The sequence below is a fragment of the Coffea arabica genome, chromosome 6e, assembly GCF_036785885.1.
Source record: "Coffea arabica cultivar ET-39 chromosome 6e, Coffea Arabica ET-39 HiFi, whole genome shotgun sequence".
Classification (NCBI taxonomy): domain Eukaryota; kingdom Viridiplantae; phylum Streptophyta; class Magnoliopsida; order Gentianales; family Rubiaceae; genus Coffea; species Coffea arabica.
Genome location: NC_092321.1, coordinates 62,985,342 through 63,005,266, shown reverse-complemented (window position 1 = coordinate 63,005,266; position 19,925 = coordinate 62,985,342). Strand labels below are relative to the sequence as shown.

The 19,925-nt window shown below is 35.6% G+C and overlaps 3 protein-coding genes across 5 annotated transcripts; all 3 read left to right on the top strand.

Annotated features, from left to right (window-relative positions):
• The first annotated feature begins 600 nt into the window (after window positions 1-600).
• On the top strand, window positions 601-5,080 carry LOC113696957 (rust resistance kinase Lr10-like). Its single transcript, XM_072056361.1, has 4 exons — window positions 601-667; window positions 3,542-3,574; window positions 3,901-4,252; window positions 4,354-5,080. The coding sequence occupies exons 1-4, from the start codon at window positions 601-603 to the stop codon at window positions 5,078-5,080; spliced, it is 1,179 nt and encodes a 392-aa protein (XP_071912462.1).
• A 4,246-nt stretch (window positions 5,081-9,326) lies between these two features.
• On the top strand, window positions 9,327-10,064 carry LOC113696956 (rust resistance kinase Lr10-like). Its single transcript, XM_027216334.1, has one exon. It carries the CDS (start codon window positions 9,327-9,329, stop codon window positions 10,062-10,064), a length of 738 nt encoding a protein of 245 aa, XP_027072135.1.
• A 4,799-nt stretch (window positions 10,065-14,863) lies between these two features.
• Window positions 14,864-18,006, top strand: LOC113696979 (serine/arginine-rich SC35-like splicing factor SCL30A). 3 transcript variants are annotated; one of them, XM_027216364.2, is made up of 6 exons: window positions 14,864-15,006; window positions 15,764-15,920; window positions 16,614-16,691; window positions 17,166-17,330; window positions 17,473-17,595; window positions 17,684-18,006. In XM_027216364.2, the coding sequence occupies exons 2-6, from the start codon at window positions 15,772-15,774 to the stop codon at window positions 17,802-17,804; spliced, it is 636 nt and encodes a 211-aa protein (XP_027072165.1). In that variant the 5' UTR covers window positions 14,864-15,006; window positions 15,764-15,771; the 3' UTR covers window positions 17,805-18,006. The 3 variants fall into 3 exon arrangements, with proteins under 3 accessions (XP_027072165.1, XP_027072166.1, XP_027072167.1); XM_027216365.2 differs by lacking the exon at window positions 14,864-15,006 and adding an exon at window positions 15,037-15,171; XM_027216366.2 differs by lacking the exon at window positions 14,864-15,006 and adding an exon at window positions 15,192-15,335.
• Window positions 18,007-19,925: the final 1,919 nt, after the last annotated feature.

Below are 19,925 nucleotides of genomic sequence, written 5' to 3'. Positions count from 1 at the left end.
TATCAAAACGCTAATTTGACATATTTACTATGTGACATATGTAGATGACAATGAAATTTTGCTCAACATCCACACTTCTATCAACAGTTATACGGCAATTCATTTGACCTTTTCCATCCTTTGTGACATGGAATGAGAAACCCTGGTTTTAGGAACCCATTGTACGTATTCGTTGATAATCATTTAGGATTCTTAATTAGGACATTTTCTATTGTTTTATTTTTATTTTCTATAGGTTACAAGTCTATAGTATATAAACAGGCATATCCGTAGTACTGTCGTAATCAGACTTTTGACAATATTTATCAATTTTAACACTTGTTATGTTATTCGGACTTTATATCTTGTCCCTTTTGGATGCGTCCTAGGTTTAGATTCTTATTGAATCTTGTTTATTTTGGGTTTGATCGTGTATCGATCATTGGTTCTCTCTCATGAGGGCTATTCGTGTAATCAAGTTCAATTTTATGCTTTTGCTACTGCATCACTTTGCCTTTGGTTACAAAATATTGTTTACCTTTTTATATCCGTACATTATTATAATCAAATGCTACAATAGTGGAATGAATACAACAGAAGTAAAACTGGACATCAATACAAATGACATCTGCTGATCATTCATCAATGAGAGAAGTTTTTGCAACGCTAGAAGGTGATCTTGATGCAGGTTTCCAACTGCCTCCCAAGCCAGTATTTTATCCTTTCGATTCACCTTTCCAGGTGCAAAGAAGAAGTTGCTATTCTTCCGATGATTCAACTGAACCTTTTTGTGAATCTACAGCTCTAGAAATAGAGCAGGATGATTGATCAATCTTAATTGAAGTTGTAATAATGAAATGGAACTTTTGAGAAGGCACACATTCTGCATTTGATATGTACCACTTGTGTATTATGTTTTCCAATCTCTGATTTTCATTTGACATTGTATATAAGAATTATTCAAACCAGTATAGAGGTAATTGGGTTCCTTGAAAGGTAAAGTGTTAAGTGAAAGAAATTAACACAATAACACAAACTTTTATGCCGTAAAAAATGGAAAAAACTTCAATTACTTTAAGTTTATTAAAACAACGATGCCTATAATCACCCTTGTTATCATACGAAGTAAGTTTATTAAGTTGAAAGTTTCTTAATCTTTTACTCTTAAAAATTTAAAAGGGAAAGAGGCAAAAGAAACAAAGAGTTCTAGCTTGCAAACTGCTCTTAGAGTATCGTGTACCATCGACTGGGGCTAACAAGCAAAACAACGATGACTTTAGTACAAAGACCAACGACCTTTAAATTCTACATAGGTCTACCTCGAAAGGAAAAGGAAAAAAAAATAAAAGAGTTTTCCTGAAGGAAAGAAAGCGGTCTAGATTGGACATGCAAAGGTTTGCATTCAGAATTCGTTAATTATGAAAGAGAGAAACCTATGAGTTTGGGGTAGTTGGTAAACGGGTTGTTAGTGCCAATCGGAGATTGCATGTTGGACTCTTGTATGTGGTGTCTAGAAAAGTTCTAAATTAGGTTTTCACCCCTGAGTAAGAGTTGAACTAGAAAAGTTCTGGATTAAACCTTCACTCTCGAGTACGAGTTGGATTCTACGGGCACTCACTGAAGGTGGAGAATCGAATCCCTAGTGTAGTGAAGTCATAAGAGCGTAATTTTCCTGAATTTGTAATTAAGATGGGGGTTAGTATTCGTGAATTATAATAGCAAATAAATTTAATATTAGATGTCCAATTCACCCTTATAACTGTGTGCATTTTATTAAAGAGTAATTTGCATCTTAATGAATAAAAATGTATGCTTAATGAATATATATGTACATCTCTTTTATATATATATATATATATAGCGTATATTTAAATCGATATTTATGTACGTGTGTATACTGAAATTGTGAGCATATAACATATGTACACATTCATGATTTTCCAGCAGCATTAATTTTTTTGCATAATATAAGAATAGTAATCAATAACCCATTTACAAATTTCCTAAAACTTATTCCCTTCTCATGAATTTAAAATTTTCCTGTTCCCCTTTCCAAAATTTCCCCAAGAAAAACTTCTCCAAAAGCTGATCTTGATATTTGAGCTAATTAGCACTTTTCACAAATATTTCATACTTTCTTTTATCATATACATCATTCGTCATTACTTTTTTTTCAAAAAAAAATTATACATTAATGTTCACATTGTTTTCCTCTCCTCATGCATCACCCTAATGATTTGTAGTGAAGGCACCAGAAAACTTTTCAATCGGACACAAATATATTAAGGTTCTTCTAGTGCATTCAAAACAAGAATATGGATTGGTTCAGTCTTCCTTATAGTTACATTGTTGTGGTTACTCTGATATGGGCTTAAAATTGATTCAAGAACTTGCAATTGTTAAGCAGCAGATTACAGAAATTTTGTGCTACTACAAAACTTCAAGCTTTTCTTTCGGATAACTGTGTCGTTATGCCTGCTCTAATATTGACTAAAAAGTAGATTCGGGGAAGTTATGTGCTATTACTCCTACCTCAAAAATTTTGATGTTCTTAATTCAAGACAATTCTCTTAGTTTTTATTGGAGATTCATCTTACTCAGCGAGATTGATTTTGTTTTTTTTTTTTCAGGTTCAACCCCAACATGGGACAATAATAATATTTACATAATTTTGAATTGCAAGAAATCAATAAACAATATAAAGGAAACCACTAACTCTTTATAACTCATTAAAGTACGATTTTTCTATGTATGAAAAACACTAACCAGTAAACTAAACTTCTTAAGGTATTGATTTTGTACTTAAATTATGACTTCATTAAATTAATGAATTATGTTTATGACTTCATCCTTTTATTAAAAATTGTTATCAAGTTATCTAAAAGTCTAAAACATAATTACCCTGGTAATGTAGTTTTCAAAATGTTAAACGAAAGCCCAGGGTGTATCCATCCAAGTGAAATAATTTTATGAATTTTAAAGTTTCTTAATTTTTTAATCTTAGAAATTTAGGAGGGAACAGGCAAAAGGAAAAACAGTTTTTATGTAGCAAACAGTTCCTAGGAAAAACATATATATTTAGAGCAAGGACTTCATTTCTAAAGTGATTTTGGTAGGTACTGAAGAAAAAAATTTGTCAAAAACGACTTTGGTCGGTACTGAAGCCTAAAAATGAAAGAGAAAACAACAAAAAGCCTAGATTGGACTCCCTCAAGGAAAGAGGGAAAAAATTTCTAGAATGGATGGTTAATGTGAATCGTGAAAGACCACATCTAGGTCTAGAGTTTTTTTTTTTTTTTCATTTACTAGACTTGATTTTCGTGTTACTATCAATTGGGGCTGACAAAGAAGAATAGACCTTCTATCTAGTTTAGACATGATAATCGAGGATAATCATTTGGCTTTATCAGATCAGCATATATTCAATGCACTCTGGGTCTCATTTGAATTTGTTCTCGTAGTGATTTGAACACATGAGGGCGAATTAATAGTAATTAATAAAAGTTCATTTTCAAGCATCCAATTGGACATTGACTTTGTCTTTTCTCCTTGGGCGATGTAGGTCCAATCCTCCACGGCGTTGACACATTCGGAAGTGAGTAAACTTATTTCTTTAATATGCAAAAAAAAAAAACCATTCTTTAATCAGTCAGATTCTTTCTAATTCAGTATTTCGATTATAATCTTTTTTCTTTCATAAGCAGCTGGCGTGGGTTTTGCTGTCAAATTTTTCGGTAAGGCATCTGATTTATAGTTGATAACTCTATCCATTGGCCGTATATATACATATATATACTAGAAATCAATCATTGCTATATATATATACTAGAAATCAATTATTGCTAAATATAATACATATATATATATATATACTAGAAATCAATCATTGCTAAATATAATTGTTCTTTTCTTCGATTTCAGTTCTACCCATTAAAGCAAAAATTGTCCTTGGCATTGCCATCTTGATCTTGTCAGCTTTCCTGCTTTATAGGTGGCATCGGAGGCATTTATCAAGGTATGATACAATAGAAGATTTCCTACAAACAAACAGCAGACTCATGCCCATCAGGTACTCATATAGAGAAATTAGGACAATGACGAAAAATTTTAAAGAAAAACTAGGTGAAGGAGGCTATGGTATGGTTTACAAAGGCAAATTGCGCAGTGGAGATGCTGTTGCTGTCAAAATGTTGAACAAGTCAAAAGCTAATGGGCAAGAGTTCATCAATGAAGTTGAAACTATTGGAAGAATACACCATGTGAACGTGGTTCGGTTAGTGGGATTTGTGTTAGTGCCTCAAAACATGCTCTAGTGTATGATTACATGCCAAATGACTCTCTAGATAAGTTAATTTTCTCAAACTGTCAAAATAGTTCTCCATTGAGTTGGAAACAAGTTTGTGAGATTGCAAACGGGATTGCTCGTGGCATTGAATACTTGCATCAGGGGTGTGATATGCAAATTCTGCATTTTGATATTAAACCGCATAACGTCTTACTCGATGAGAACTTTGTTCCAAAAGTTTCAGACTTTGGACTTGCAAAACTTTACCCGATGAAAAAGAGTATTGCAACTCTTACTGCTGTGAGAGGAACATTAGGTTACATGGCCCCGGAGTTGTTCTACAAAAGAATTGGAAGAGTCTCACACAAGACAGCTGTTTACAGCTATGGAATGTTACTAATGGAGATGGCAGGAAGGAGGAGAAATGTGGATGCGCACGCTGAGCATTCAAGTCAAATATACTTCCTTTCATGGATATATGACAAATTCGATCAAGTGGAGGAAATGGAAATCGGAGATCATGCAACTGAAGAAGAAAAGACAATGACACGAAAATTGATTTTGATTGCATTGTGGTGCATACAAATGACACCTGAAGATCGTCCTTCAATGAGAGAAGTCTTAGATATGCTTGAAGGTGATGCTAGTGACCTAAAGTTGCCTCCTAAACCGTCGTTTTACCCTCCAGATTCACCCATATCCATGCAAAGAAGCAGTAATAGTTGTTCTTCTGACGAGTCAACGGCGCCCCTGTGTAGCTTTGTTGCTATAGAAATAGAGCAGATGGATTGCTATAGAAATAGAGCAGATGGATAACTAAGTAGAACTCGTGCTTTCAGTGAAATCTTTGTCTAGTGGATTTGGATTTGTCTTTCAAACTCTTAAATATGCCACCTAGTACCAGATAACATGGCAAACTGAAATATCAGTTTGGTATCAATAAACTGAAGGGTAGCACCTTGATATAAGCTTCATATATAATAGTAATACCGGTATCAATCTTTGAGTTTAACTTAATAATTTCTACAATTGAGCTCCAATACATATTTTTTTTTCTTAAACTATTATGTTATCTAAAACAGCGGGGAGTATATCTAAATATTTCCTCCAAATTCATAAGATCAATCTTTTCTAGTAGTGTTGCTGTTACTAGTCAAATTGTTAGTTTAACGTAGCCTATAGGCCTTTTTCTTTATCCTTGGATTTTTCCTTTGAAACATGTCAGTTCCTTTTCATCAACGTGCAGAATATGACATTTCCTGGATACCGCCTGCCTGAGTAATTGAAGGCGAATACTCCACGGTCTAGCTGATATACTTTTCAAATACTTACGAAGAAAGAGAACTAGTGTTCCCTCTTTATGGTTCAGTTATTTAAGTTGAGGTTTTGTCTTGTGTTGAAGAATTCAAGTTCTTAAGAAGCATTACGACATTAAGGGTGCGTTTGATAAAATTGAAGTCTGAAAACTAAAATTTGAATTTATTAAATTATTAAATTGTTAAGTATTAAATCTAGTACATTTGAGTATTATCATATTCAGTGATAAGTGAATAACTTATCACTTAATTTTAGGAGCAAATTTTGCTTAGAAAATTCAGTGTCATTTAATTAATTCAAATGTTCAATTTTTTGTTATTAAACGCGTTTGAACATGTTAAGATCTGAATCCATTAAATTTCAGTACTGAATGAGATTATCAAACAGGGCCTAAGTAACAACCATTGGCACCTTCTTTTGAATTATGGATAGGTTAACTGTTATTGATTGCTACTATTATTGTCTCAGTGTTCATATGATTTGATTACAAAAAGTCAGTCATTGTGCCTAAGCTTTAGAGAAGAAACTGGAGTTGTTGGGGATAGGAAGCTACTTGTGTTGTAATGATAAACTGTTCTAAAAGGATCTAAACTTCAGTTGTTCTGACAAGCTTTCTTGATATGTGTTGCACGAATACAACATTTTTAAAAGTTTTGATCTTAGAGAAAGAGATGACATATTAGGCTTGCAAATGAAAGGGTGTAGGAGTACTCCTAAAACAAATGTCTTAGGAACAAAGGACATTAAGCAGTTGTTGCCCTCACTAAGTACCTTTTGATTGTGACATTTTGCTACCTTGCAGCTAGGCAAGCACTTCTTGGCTTGAAGGCACCATTGTCCCGCTAGGTAGGTCAGACAGACAAAAATATAGAACTAATTAGTTTTAATGACAGTCAACAAGAAATCACGAGCTCAAAGTGCGAAACAGATGTGGCATCCAGATTCCATAAATACTTATATACATTCTTATCATATTAGTTCATGAGTCAAAGGAATTATAAGTATCTCTATTCGTGCTGAATTTCATATTAACATAGGCATTCAAAACTGTTTTATTCATTAGAGAGTACTAAAACTACTTATCTTAGTGAAAATGAATCAGTACCCATGAAAGCGAGAGCCTAATTTAATTTCTAATTCTTAATAATGGAGCAAATTATCAACATTTCAATTACTAACAAGAGCACAAGAAATATTTTCGGACCAAAAACAGGGAAATGAAGAAATGGGAATTAGGAACGAACCGGCCTGACACTGGATTGAGCCCAGCACCGAGCTCCAGACTCTAGGACTTGCATATTCAATAATTTAAAGCCACCATCTCAAACTACTGATAAGAATTCATCCAAACTTCAAGATTTTCGTTCGTTTTCCCTTCTCACTTTTGATTAAGAGGCCAAGTATAAAATAAGCTTAGACAAAAATCATAGTATTTCATCAACTGACCATTTCCTCGCAAAATTTCTAAAATCACCACATAGTTCCACTAAATTAGCCAACAAAATGACAAATAGGCAAAAGGCCTATTAAAGAAGTTAAAAATGAAAATCCAACTACTTGAGAGGAGAGATGGATTGGATGGTATTAGGGAGGACTAACACTTACACCTAACTTACACTTAAAAAAAAAAAAAAAAAACCAAGCATCTCATTTGTTTTAACTCTTTGATTTGCGAAGCTTTCACCTTGATCAGGAGAAGGGCTAAAGAGATATTTTGGAGAGAAATAGTAGGAAGGGTTCGAAAGAGTAAAGTGAGGTCCAACTCAAAATTCTTCCAATATAAAAACTTGCTCAAATTATTAATTAGTCCCCCAACTTCTAAACTTAATCACATAAACCTCCAAGATTATATAACCTTCACTAATTAACCCATGAAATAAAGTTAACGTGGTCATGAGTATTACACTTATGCTGCAAATATTTGGAGAGAAGTGTGCAGAGTTCGAATTTGCCATACAGAGGAGCATATGCTTTGAATATTAAACCGTCTTGGCTCAGATTTTATTATTGTGTTAGAAAAATTTTCTTGATTAAATAGTCAGGTCGTCTCTTGCATTTTGTGCCTATCATATATGGGAAGAGAAATACAAGAGAATTTTCACTAAGGAAGAAAAGCTACTCCTATCATGTTGCAGCCCATCAGCACTGAGGTTAGAGCAGTGGTAGCTTCTTGGAAGAAGATTAAACTAACAAAGTATAGCATGGAATTTTGATCTTACATTCTTACCATGAGTATTCTGCTTGTTTAGTTGGTGACCTTGGGCGGCTGTTGGACGGGTGTTGTTTGTAATTAGTGTACTTTGGACGGTGTTGCTGGTTTGGCCTTTTGCTACTTCTCATAATAAGCTCTGTTTTTGCTATATCAATAAAATGAATACCTTACCTAACAAAACAAATGGAGGTAATAGGGGGACAATTTTCTTTTTTTTTAAAATAAAAAAATAACAACAAAAGGAGTTGACCCAAAAAAATAACAAAGAATAACAACTTGATTATGTCAATAATAATAATAATAATAATAATAATAATAATAGCAACGACTTCAGTGCTAAATTCTAGATTAGAGTGCCTTACAAGTAAGAAAAGTCCAAAGTTGGACCTGCGATCTGAATTGTTTCAATTGACAATGGTGTGTATTTCAACAAAAAGAATAGACTGGAAATAAGAAAAATGACACAAGCAGTCAAGTTTAGATTGGGTTCCCTCAAAAAAGAAAAAAAAAGGCTGAAGGTTGCCCATTTCGGCGATTGATAATTGGTTACGATGATCTCTTAGAAAGTATTAAATTCTACTGAATGAAACTATGTTTTTGGGAATTTAATGACAAGTTACCGTATCTTGAAAGATTTTAAGTTAAGAAATGGAGTGGTATATTTGTAGGCTGAGTATTGTAGTTCTGCTGTTGATCTCAAAATCCAAATCCAAACTTCTCTAGCTTTCTCACTTTATCCAAGTCTTACTGTCATAGTGCACTTGATAAATGCATTGACTGTGTTGATTTAGATTGTGAAGGTGTAAATTTTGGATCTCTAAGATTCTCCTCTCGATTTGATACTTGTACAATTGATTAATGTGCATTGAATTTTTTCTTCAAGCATTTGAAGCTCTATTAAAAGCATGGTTCAAAGTCGCGGTCCCGGTCGCGGCTTGGACCGTTCCACATCGATCTCGGCATATCGGTCACGGTCTCGACGAGACGTGAATTTTTGAAATATTTAATATTCTAAAAATTGTAAAAATATGATAATTAAAAATAATTAAAAATTAGTAAAAATAATAAAAATTCCAGTTGACTCGGGATGACTCGGTGTGACTCGACCGTTTCAACCCTTCACGGTGATGTCTCGGCCTGTCACGTATCTCAGAAATGTTTCGTCGCGGTCTCGTCTCGGGCTAAGCCGAGACGGAGACGACTCGGCCGAGACGTCTCGGTCTCGGCCGAGTCTTCGAACCATAATTTAAAAGTTGAATTTCAAGCATGCAGTTGGACATTAATCTTGATCTTTGTTCCTGGACAATGCAGGTCTTCTGGTAGCACCACTCTACAATCATGTCAAGTTTGGAAGTGAGAAATGATTTTTTCAGTCAGTCTCATCCTTTCCGTTTCAATTTTTCCTTAATAATCCTTTGAATTTTTGTAATAAGCAGCTAGCGTGGGTTTTGCTGTCAAATTTTTTGGTAAGGCATTTGATTTATAGTTGATATCTCACTATTGGGTGTATGATACAGAGTAAATCACTGATAAATGTTGCTTTCTTCTTCTATTTCAGTTCTGCTCATTGCAGCAAAAAGTGTCATTGGCATTGCCCTCTTGTGTGCTTTTCTCCTTTATAGGTGTCATCGGAGGCATTTATCGAGGTATGATACAATAGAAGATTTCCTACAAACAAACAACGGCCTCATACCCATTAGGTATTCATACAAACACATAAGGGCAATGACCAACAACTTTAAGGAGAAATTAGGTGAAGGAGGCTATGGTTTGGTTTACAAAGGAAAAATGCGGAGTGGAGATGTAGTTGCTGTCAAGATGCTGAACAAATCAAAAGCTGATGGGCAAGAATTCATTAATGAAGTCACAACTATTGGACAAATTCACCATGTGAACGTGGTTCGGTTGGTAGGATTTTGTGTTGCTCCCTCGAAACATGCCCTAGTATATGATTACATGCCGAATGGCTCTCTGGATAAGTTAATTTTCTCAAATAGTCAAAATGGTCATCCATTGAGTTGGAAGCAAACTTGTGAGATTGCAAAAGGAGTTGCTCGTGGGATTGAATACTTGCATCAGGGGTGCAATATGCAAATTCTGCATTTTGATATTAAGCCGCATAACATCTTACTTGATGAGAATTTTGTTCCAAAAGTTGCAGACTTTGGACTCGCAAAACTTTACTCGATGCAAAAGAGTGTTTCAAGTCTTACAGTTGTCAGAGGAACATTAGGTTACATGGCTCCGGAATTGTTCTACAAAAATATTTGAAGAGTCTCAGACAAGGCAGACGTTTGCAGCTATGGAATGTTGCTAATGGAGATGGCAGGAAGGAGAAGAAATGGTAATGGACATGTAGAACATTCAAGTCATATATACTTCCCGTCCTGGATATACAATAAATTTGATCGAGGGGAGGAATTGGAAATTCGAGATCATGCAACTGAAGAAGAAAAATCAATTAGTAGAAGATTGATTTTGATTGCATTATGGTGCACACAAATGACACCTAAGGATCGTCCTTCAATGCGAGAAGTCTTAGAAATGCTTGAAGGTGATCTTAGTGGCCTAAAGTTGCCCCACAGACCGTTGTTTTACCCTCCGGATTCACCCATATCCATGCAAGGAAGCAGTAATATTAGCTCTTCTGATGAGTCAACAGCAACGCTGTGTAGCTCTATTGCTTTAGAAATAGAGCAGATGGATGACTAAGAAGTACTCCTAACTTTTAGTGGAAGCTTTGTATTTCAGATTTGTTTTTCAAACTCTTAAATCTGCCACCTAGTACCAGTTGAAAAGGCAAATTGAAAACTCATTTGGTACCCCAGTAAAACTGAAAGTTAGCACCTTCAGAGATGCATCATATGTAAACTCATTTGTATCCACTGAGCTCCAATGTGTAATATATATATGAGCAGACAATGAGCAGTATGGTCTTATATAGCCTTGTTGGTGTTACTGGCCAAATTGTAGGTTTCTTTAAACTGTGTCTTTCCTTTTTATCAATGGGCCCAATAAGACATTTCCTAGATGCTGCCTGCCTGGATAATTGGAGTTGAATGCCCAATGGTCTAACTCAAAGACGAATCAAATAATCATGAAGACGGAGTAGTGTTTCTTCTGGTTCCTTCTTTCTTATGGTTCAGTTATTTAAGCTATGGTTTTGCTTCAACCTTTCCTCTTCCTCTACACAGTGTGAGATGAGTTCATTTAGAGACCAAATCTCCTTTTGACAGTTGTAACTCACCTTAAACTGGCTAAACTGTGTAGGAAGAGATATTATAATCAAATGCACTAGTAACTCTTCAGAGAGTTTCAACTTAAGTGCATTTAATTTCGAAGCAAGATGAGACATTTCCATGATGTACTATCTGATATTGCCTTTACCACTATATTTCATTGAAACTAGGCGTGTCAAGAGCGTACTAATTTCAGCCTTTTCATTCTTGACAAACCTTTTTTCAATGTCCTGAAGGAACTCTTTAGCGGTTACAGTTGTTTCTGACATTGTTCCTCTGAATGCTTCTGAAACGGCCTTTTTAATGATCATCAAACACAAGCGATTTGATTTCTCCCACCTCTCATTATTTTTCTTTTCATCAGAGGTACTCTGGTCTGTAAGAGGTGGGGGAGAATCAATCCTTAACGCAAGGTCGAGATCCATTACTCCAAGTACTATCAAGAGATTTTCTTTCCAGGACTTGAAATTTGTACCATTCAGCATAGGAATATTATTGATGTTGGAAGTAATATTTGTAAGATCATTTGCAACTGAACAGAAAACATAATATAATTAAAACAAGTTCACATAAATCAAAACAATAATAAATTCAAAAAATTGTAGTCTCATCTCAAGATACCGATATTCCATTAATATTTTGTCTTTGGACAAAAAATATTAACTTCGAAGTGATATCTTGGTGCAGTAATAAATACTAATAATAATAACATGTCGAAAAATAAATTTTCCTTTGGGTTAATTTATAAATCACATGTAAAATTCAAATAATTATCACGTATTTATTACCACAAGTGCACATGTAATTTTATTAAATATGGACCTTCCTTTGGGTCGATCAATATTCATAAAATTACAAGTACTCAACTAGTTATATTCTAAAATAAATTAATTTTCATAATAGAGGTCACTTTGGTGGCATATTATTTTAATTAATTTATTCCAAAATATATATATAATCATACCAATATTCAAATTTAAAAGTATACAAATTAAACAAAAATTTTGATCAAAGTCAACTTTGGTCAAAACGTGGTCAAACATGGTCAAATTAATTAAATTAAATCATGACTTATTGGACCAAAGGTCCATATCCATAATTTGACCCAAAATTAACATCCAAGTCCAAAATTTTCTTGAAATCCATAAGTACTTTATAAAAATTACACATTTAATGGGCCATACATATGGATTTTATAGGGCTTAAATATCATATTTAACTTTATTAGGGTGCACTTTAATTAAAGAAACCTTAATTTACTTAACATATACATATATGCAAATTCTCTGAATCAAGGAAGCAAGCCAAAATAAAATACTAATCACGGTAAAACATGGCAAGTTGTGTACCCAAGATTTAAGACACAAATCACCATATCAATAATTTACTTAAGAGACTCTCGACCATTTAAGATTGAGCACATGAATCAACTACTGAATTGCATCATACTTTATCAATTTAATTATTAACAGTGGGGAAGAGGACGAACTGCTTCCCGAAGCCAGAAAGCAAGTATCTTGTAGGTCCCACATAATCATCACTTGATTCATGTTTTAAGTAAACATAACTTGAAAACCGTATGAAGACTTATGTCTCAAAAGCATATTGAGTTGTTGGGAGAATTTGACCGAAGACCAAAAGCATCACAGTTCTAACCATGAATTTGACCGAAGACAACAGCACATAAATTGCATCAGACTAGCAGTTCATGCTTATTGATTACGCAAGCACTCATGAACATAAAAAACCGTATGAAGACTCATCCAACATGGGAGCAGAACCCACGGATTCCTTTTTTTTTTATACTGGATCACGTACAAGCATGGCATCGTGACCGAGACCAGAACCACAGAGTCAAAACTGAATTCTCTTTGTGCGGCAAAAGCGACCAAAATCATATTCATGTATAATCAAACAATGAATCAGCTAGCAACCGAAGATTTGAACACGTAACAATAATGTATTTACTAGCATCAGAGACCGCAGCCAGTAGCCATGAAAACCAAACCAATAGTAATACAATTATGAATTACTAAAACAAAATTATTTCCTAATAATCAACCATATGGGCTCTGATACCACTTGTTAGGGTGGTTATCTAAATCTAACCACTGGTGAAAACCATCACCTTTAAACTCAAGATCTGTATGGCGATTATTAAGAAATAAATTAACTGTAAAATAGCGGAAGCGTACCTGAATCCATATTGATAGATTTGACACTTGAATCCCTAGGAATTTTGGGGTGGCCTTCCAGGTCAACAGGTATTCACCGATCCTTTGAGAGAGGCCTTTAGTTTCTCTCTGGTATCTCTCCTGACGATGGGATATCAGGGAAGAGCTATTTTGTGGTATTAGGGAATACGACAACTAAAACGATCACTGTGACCTGGGGACCATAACCCTATTTATAGGCAACATTCCTGTTACCTTTTGGAGCCCTATTTCAGCCCATCATTGAAATAGGAGCCTATAAGTTTCTACACATTAAAGGGCCCACATCCTATTAGATACATTAAACCCAAATTATATTTGATCACTTTAATTGGGTTTAACCTTAATTGACAGTTTACAATACATAATTATTCACATATAAGTCCAATGTTGGATTAAGGATCCAACAGGAAACTCAAGTAAGGTATGGTTCCCGTTGTCACAATAAAGATTGTAGCGTGGATTATTGTAACCACACTCTTCAGGCTGCTTTCCTCGTAGCAGAAATGGGAATCTTACGACCGGACCGTAGGGGCTACATCTTTTCACTGCACAGACATCGACAGGTGGTACTGCTGCTGGTGCAATTGAGACGTTGTCCGCAAAGATTGCAGGGCTTAGTAGAGAAGAAAAGCTAATGGCCACTATGATCAATCTCCAGATTTCCATTTTTTATTCTTTTTCTTCTAATGAGTTTTCAGGTTTGATGGAAGAGCAGTTTTCTCCGTATAGATAAAAAGGATTTTTTTAACAAGTGCAGATTGGACACTCATTAATATATATATATATAATTCATCTAATCTGCCATATATATATATACATATATTACAATTATTATTTTTTTTATATTTACATACTTTTTATATTCAACCTTACCTATCATTTTTTTGTATTTATTTACTTTTTTTAAATACTAATATATTTTAAAAAAATATGACATTTGAAATTGAAATATATGTTAAGTTCTTAACCCTTTAAATAATAACTAGTACAACACCAGCGGCTAGCGCCTAGCATCTTCGGAAGTAGGCCTGTCAACGGGTCGGGTCTAGACCCGGATCCGTGAAATTATTGCGGGTATGGGTAGGGATTTAATTCCGTTTCCCGGATCCGGATCCGGATCCGTTTTGTCAAACAAAAAACGGGTCGGATACGGAATATAATATTCCGACCCGTATTAGACCCGGATCCGGATATAAATGAATTAATAATTTAAAAAATATATATTTATCAATATAATTTGATTAGGGTGATATATTTTAATAAAGTTAATTTGATTTCTTTTCTTATTTGGTTTTTTCTTTGCATTAGTTAGAAATTAGTTTACAAATATATTTTTTTCTCATTTTTATTAGAAATTATAAATTTTGGTAAATTTGTTCGGGTAGACCCGGATCCGGATCCGGGACCCGCCGGATCCGGATCCGGAACATAGAATAAAAGACCGTCGCGTAAACGGGTCGGATCCGGATCCGGCATAGTAATTCGGGTCCGGGTCCGGAATAATGAATTCCGGCCCGTTGACAGCCCTATTCGGAAGGACCTAGTCGAATAACTGGGCCCAGTCCAAACATATACAGAAATCTGGCCCATTAACAACGCTACTATCTGTAGAAGCTTCTCGAGAAACTCCAACCACACAAAAACCGACCCACCTGTCCCCCATCTACCATAGCTTTCTTCAGAGTTCGGACAGAAAAAAAATAAATAAAATTGGGAATAGTAGTCCAGAAATTCGATTAATCTCGGCTGATCGTGACGGTAATTCGTCTGATCTTTTCATATTCATCCTCTATTTCTTCCTCGATTTCATTTATCCATGCTCTTGTTTTATTCCGCTGATTGATTTGATTTCCGACTGATTGTTGGCTTCTTCTTCTTCTTCTTCTTCTTCTTTTTTTAATTTTTCTATGTCAGATTGCTGAGGTTGCTATTTGAATTCTTCATTTGTTTTGTCTTGTTTTTTATTTTATCCACTGAAATTCTGTTAATCTTTATTAAGATGGTTAAGACAATTCGTAAGATCGTTTATTCCTATTCTTTGGATGATAATTGAGGCTTCATAATTCCTGTAGCTTAAACTGTGAAAGGTAAATAAAATTGCGGCCAGACAATCATAATTTTGGTGCCTTTTTTTCCTCTTTCAGGGAACTACATGTTTTATTAGTTGTGTTTTTCTGTTGTTTGTTTTGTGCAACTAGAAGACAACAAAACTGGTAACTTTTGCATTTTTATGTCATTTTCTTTGAGTTTATATATGGTATCTAGTAGGTTATGGTGAATAGAAGAGAAAATCATATAGGGCTCATATGATTTTAGTTCATCTACTTTGTAGATTATCATACTTTTTTTGTGTTGTGTATGTGTGTCTCTGCGGGTTCTTGTGTGCATGATATGCAAGTTCTTTGTACCCAGACTTTAAATTGTATGGTCGTGTGGTTAGTTAAGTTTTTGCTTTTGTTTACTGGTGAAACTGTGCTTGTGTTAACTGATGTTTCCCATCTTGATTGAAAAACAGGTTGACAAATGAGGGGTAGAAGTTATAGTTACAGTCCTTCCCCTCCAAGGGGTTACAGCAGGAGATATCGGAGCCCTAGCCCAAGAGGTCGCTATGGAGGTCGTGGGAGAGATCTTCCTACTAGTCTCTTGGTCCGTAATCTTCGCCGTGACTGTAGGTATGTTCATTGTGTGTCATTGGAATACTGTCTAAAATTGAGATGGATTGGAAAACCTTGGTTGAAAAAAGTAGTTTTGGTTATAATAGTGCTGCTCTGTTCTAATTTCATGTGTTTTTCATAGATGACGAGAGTGGAGAAAGTAATTTAGAACAATTTGAAAACAAATTTGGGTTGGCATTTTGTTTTTGTCTTAAGAATTTGGTTGGAAAAAGTAGTATTAAGCTAGCTCAAGTCGTTTCATGACAAGACTAGAGTTGGGCTTCTTCTGGAGAGATAGGCCTAAGGATGCTAACAATCAGAAGGCGGGCATCCCATGTCTGTTCTTTGTGAAAGATTTACTAGATGTTGGGTAAAATTTGATTAGTTACAGGATTGAACATGTGGAACTTATTTGTTCTTAGAGATGGGTTGGAAAGTATGTCACGCTGTTATGTTTTTGTGAGCTGATTTCTTCATATATGGACCACAAGGAAGTCATATTTGATGATTTTCCATTGCTAACCCTTGTACAAAAATGATATTTCCTTCACAGCAACGGTTGAAAGAAATAGTTTTAATGGTGTTTCTGTATATTAACTGCTCACCCACTACCCTACTTCTAAATACACTCAGTGGAGTGTGAACTGAGCACTAGTGCTTTAAATTAATGTTCTTTTGTTTTCCAAAAGCTAAAGACTTTGGTGCTTGCAGGCCTGAAGATCTTCGTGGGCCATTTGGGGAATTTGGTCCCTTGAAGGACGTTTATCTGCCTCGTGATTACTATACAGGGTAAGAATCGCATTAGTTATCAAAAGCTACTCTATTTAGAGGAATTGAACATAAGAATTTTGACGTATTTGAATATATTATAATAGCGAAAAAGTACTTTTTCCCATCTGGTGTGTGCCCTTTCTTTTTTGTGGACAATTGCTTCAAGGGAATTTGGTTTTTCTTTTTAAAGTGGTGAAGACATGAAGTAATTAGAGTTCTGTTCAAGATGATCTTAATACATGAAGATGAAGGAAGTTGGGTTTGAATACAAACTATGAAGAAGTTCAAGTCTTGAATCTTGGAGGTTAGCAGCCATGTAATTGCTTTGTTTGAATTCTTGCTGGGTGAGTTCCAGCAAAATAACTTGTGTTTTCTTATAATTATGAATCTGGATGGAAATTTGTTTTGTTTTTGGTACAAAAATATATATTTTAATCTAACGATTAATGTTAACTTCTTGTTTTCGCACATCTCTGACACACAAACATGCAGGGAGCCAAGGGGTTTTGGTTTTGTGCAATATGTAGACCCTGCTGATGCAGCTGAAGCCAAATATCAGATGGATGGCCAGGTTCTTCGTGGGCGTGAGCTAACTGTTGTGTTTGCTGAGGAAAACCGGAAAAAACCATCAGAAATGAGGGCTAGAGAACGTTACAGGTGAATCTTGTAAATATGATTGCCCAAGAATACACAAATGCTGAGGGAGGCTATGTTCATTGTGAACGTACAGGTTTGATGTATTTCATTGATTTCCTGATCCTTTGAAAGTAATGTCTGTCTGTGGTGAATCATGTTTCAGGGGTCGGTCTTATGATAGGAGGCGGTCACCACCTCGTTATTCTCGATCACCATTTTCTTCTCGGACGTATTCCCGTACTCCTGATTATTATTCACCATCTCCTCGACGAAGGTATTATTCGAGGTAGGGAGTTTCCTTGTAAGTTGGCTAAACCAGGATCAATAAGCATGACGATGTTGTACGATACTGAGACGTAAAATTTCTAATACAGGTCCATTTCTCCTCGAGATCGGAGGTACAGGAAAAGGTCTTACTCAAGGTCTCCTTATGGCTCAAGGAGCCGGAGTTGGAATCGGAGCCGGAGCCTGGATTCTGAAGGTTACTCGATGTAATTGGGTTGGTGAATTGAGATGAGGGGGGCTTGATCACCGGAAGGCAGGTTTATGGGATGTTGTACTCCTGGATTATTATTGAGTCTGTTCTCTTCAGCTATGTTAATAGTGAAGGCTTGTTCATTTATACACTTTAGCACATGATGTATTTTATTTAAGTTCCTGCAGGTTAGAAAGCTGAATTGATGGTTTTTTTCCCCCACTCAGTTCTTGTTTTATGTTTCGAACTTATTTCTGCCTAGTTTTACTTACCTTATCTTTTGAGGCTGTTTTGAGGAATTTCGTTCCCCTTGGACCCTCTCCTCCCTGAAGGAGAGGACAACAGGCATGAGGCCTTGCATCCCTTTCTAATGGATTTGTTTTCAGACTAGTACTTTAAAGTGCAGTACCGGAGTTTTTATTTTTTATTTTTATTGGGATGGCGAATTTTGTGTAACATCAGAGTCCTATACTTTTGGGGGGGGGGGGGGGGGTAGATGGACCTATTGAATCTATTGAGAGGCTCAAAGGGAGCTAAATAACTTCAGGCTATGTTCCAAGAAATTTTGGAGAAGTCAGTCAGGGGTTCAACCCTCTGACCTGCGCACAGGGAGGAACCAAGTCCCTCCTTTGGTGGCCATGCTCGGTTAGTACCGGAGTAAAGACCTGGTATATTCAGTGGTTAGGCAATGGGTTTGATTCACCGGAGTCACGGGCAATTCAGGAGCTTATTCTGTTGCTACACCATAAGAATAGGAAGGAAGGTAAGGCGCCGGCACCATAAGCTTCTAACGTGCGTATGGTAATTTAATCCGGTAATTCTGATTCAGGCAGAATTCGAGAGAACGAGTGCTTGGGAGAATAATTTACAGTTGTTTCGCGATCCCAGCTGCAGAGTGATGGGTAACGCCGGGATGTTGTGGGGGTAAACAGTAGTAGCTGGTCAAGACAACCATTCGACGTGACGCGTCCATAAAATATGAAATGGATTGTGTACGTGTAGTGAATGTGTGTTATGATATATACTATTTAACTTTTTGTAAAGTTTTCCGACATCAACAGTGTAGAAAGAAGAAAGACATCCCTAGCCGGTTTTTATCAGTCTCGAGCCAATGTCATTATTGAAAGCTTTCACTTCCCACCCACTCAAGGACTAAGATAAAGAAGATGATGGTGGCCTGGTGTGCATCCTCTTAAATTTTTCTGGTTTGATTGTCGTCTCTGCGTGAGTTCTGGGTAGATATACATGGACTCAAGACACTTATTATTGAGATTTTGTGTTTTGGAAGTATCAAAACTATTCTTTAGTCAAATAATAATTTTTTTTTTGTCAGAATATTAATTCTTAAGACCTAAGCTAATCCCACAAGCTCAACCAAAAGACAATTGTTGACTTCTGGCAACACTTAATCCTAGACACTCGCACCCTCACAAGACGATGTGGGACTCAGGGAGAGGGAACAAGGAGCTTCTACTAAGCACTAACTAGCACACACTCACTCTGTTTTTAACCTCACCTCGGGTCTTTGTTTCTTTTTGTCAGAATATCAATTCCTAAGACCTAAGCTAATCCCACAAGTTCAACCAAAAGGCAATTGCTGACTTCTGGCAACACTTATGGAACTTAAATCCTAGACACTCACGCCCTCACAAGACGATGTGGGACTCAGGGAGAGGGAACAAGGAGTCAAATAATAATCAATTTTGTGTTTTTAATAGTTTCAAAACGTCTGTACTCTGTACTGTAAGAGAGATATTAAAAAGAAAATGATTTTTTTTTTTTTTTACTTATTACAGAGCTATTCTAAAGTTGAGGGGGTGCAGCTATAATAGAAACATAAAAATTTGTAAAAATATTCTTTTAATTTTGCAAAGTTGAGGGAGTGCAATTGCACATCCTCAGGACAATGTGTGTGGCATCTTGGCATCCAATAGACCAAAAATATTAGTTTAAATGACAATCGCTTTATTTATTTACATATTTTTTTGAAGAAAAAAAAAATCATCCCACCCCACTTCAAATTGCTGCAAGCACCCGACGAAAAAAACAAAAGAGAAAAAAGGGAATCTGAAATCTAGTAAGAACCACTCATTTTGTGATTGGTGGGTTCAATCTGAGTGGATTGTACGATGTCTTTATCT

Coding starts and splice junctions, on each gene's coding strand:
- LOC113696957 (XM_072056361.1), top strand. CDS start 601: ATGACATCTGCTGATCATTCATCAATGAGAGAAGTTTTTGCAACGCTA. Junction 3,575..3,900: donor CGGCGTTGACACATTCGGAA/GTGAGTAAACTT, acceptor CTTCGATTTCAG/TTCTACCCATTAAAGCAAAA. Junction 4,253..4,353: donor CACCATGTGAACGTGGTTCG/GTTAGTGGGATT, acceptor CTGTCAAAATAG/TTCTCCATTGAGTTGGAAAC.
- LOC113696956 (XM_027216334.1), top strand. CDS start 9,327: ATGTTGCTTTCTTCTTCTATTTCAGTTCTGCTCATTGCAGCAAAAAGT.
- LOC113696979 (XM_027216364.2), top strand. CDS start 15,772: ATGAGGGGTAGAAGTTATAGTTACAGTCCTTCCCCTCCAAGGGGTTAC. Junction 15,921..16,613: donor AATCTTCGCCGTGACTGTAG/GTATGTTCATTG, acceptor TGGTGCTTGCAG/GCCTGAAGATCTTCGTGGGC. Junction 17,596..17,683: donor CGACGAAGGTATTATTCGAG/GTAGGGAGTTTC, acceptor TTTCTAATACAG/GTCCATTTCTCCTCGAGATC.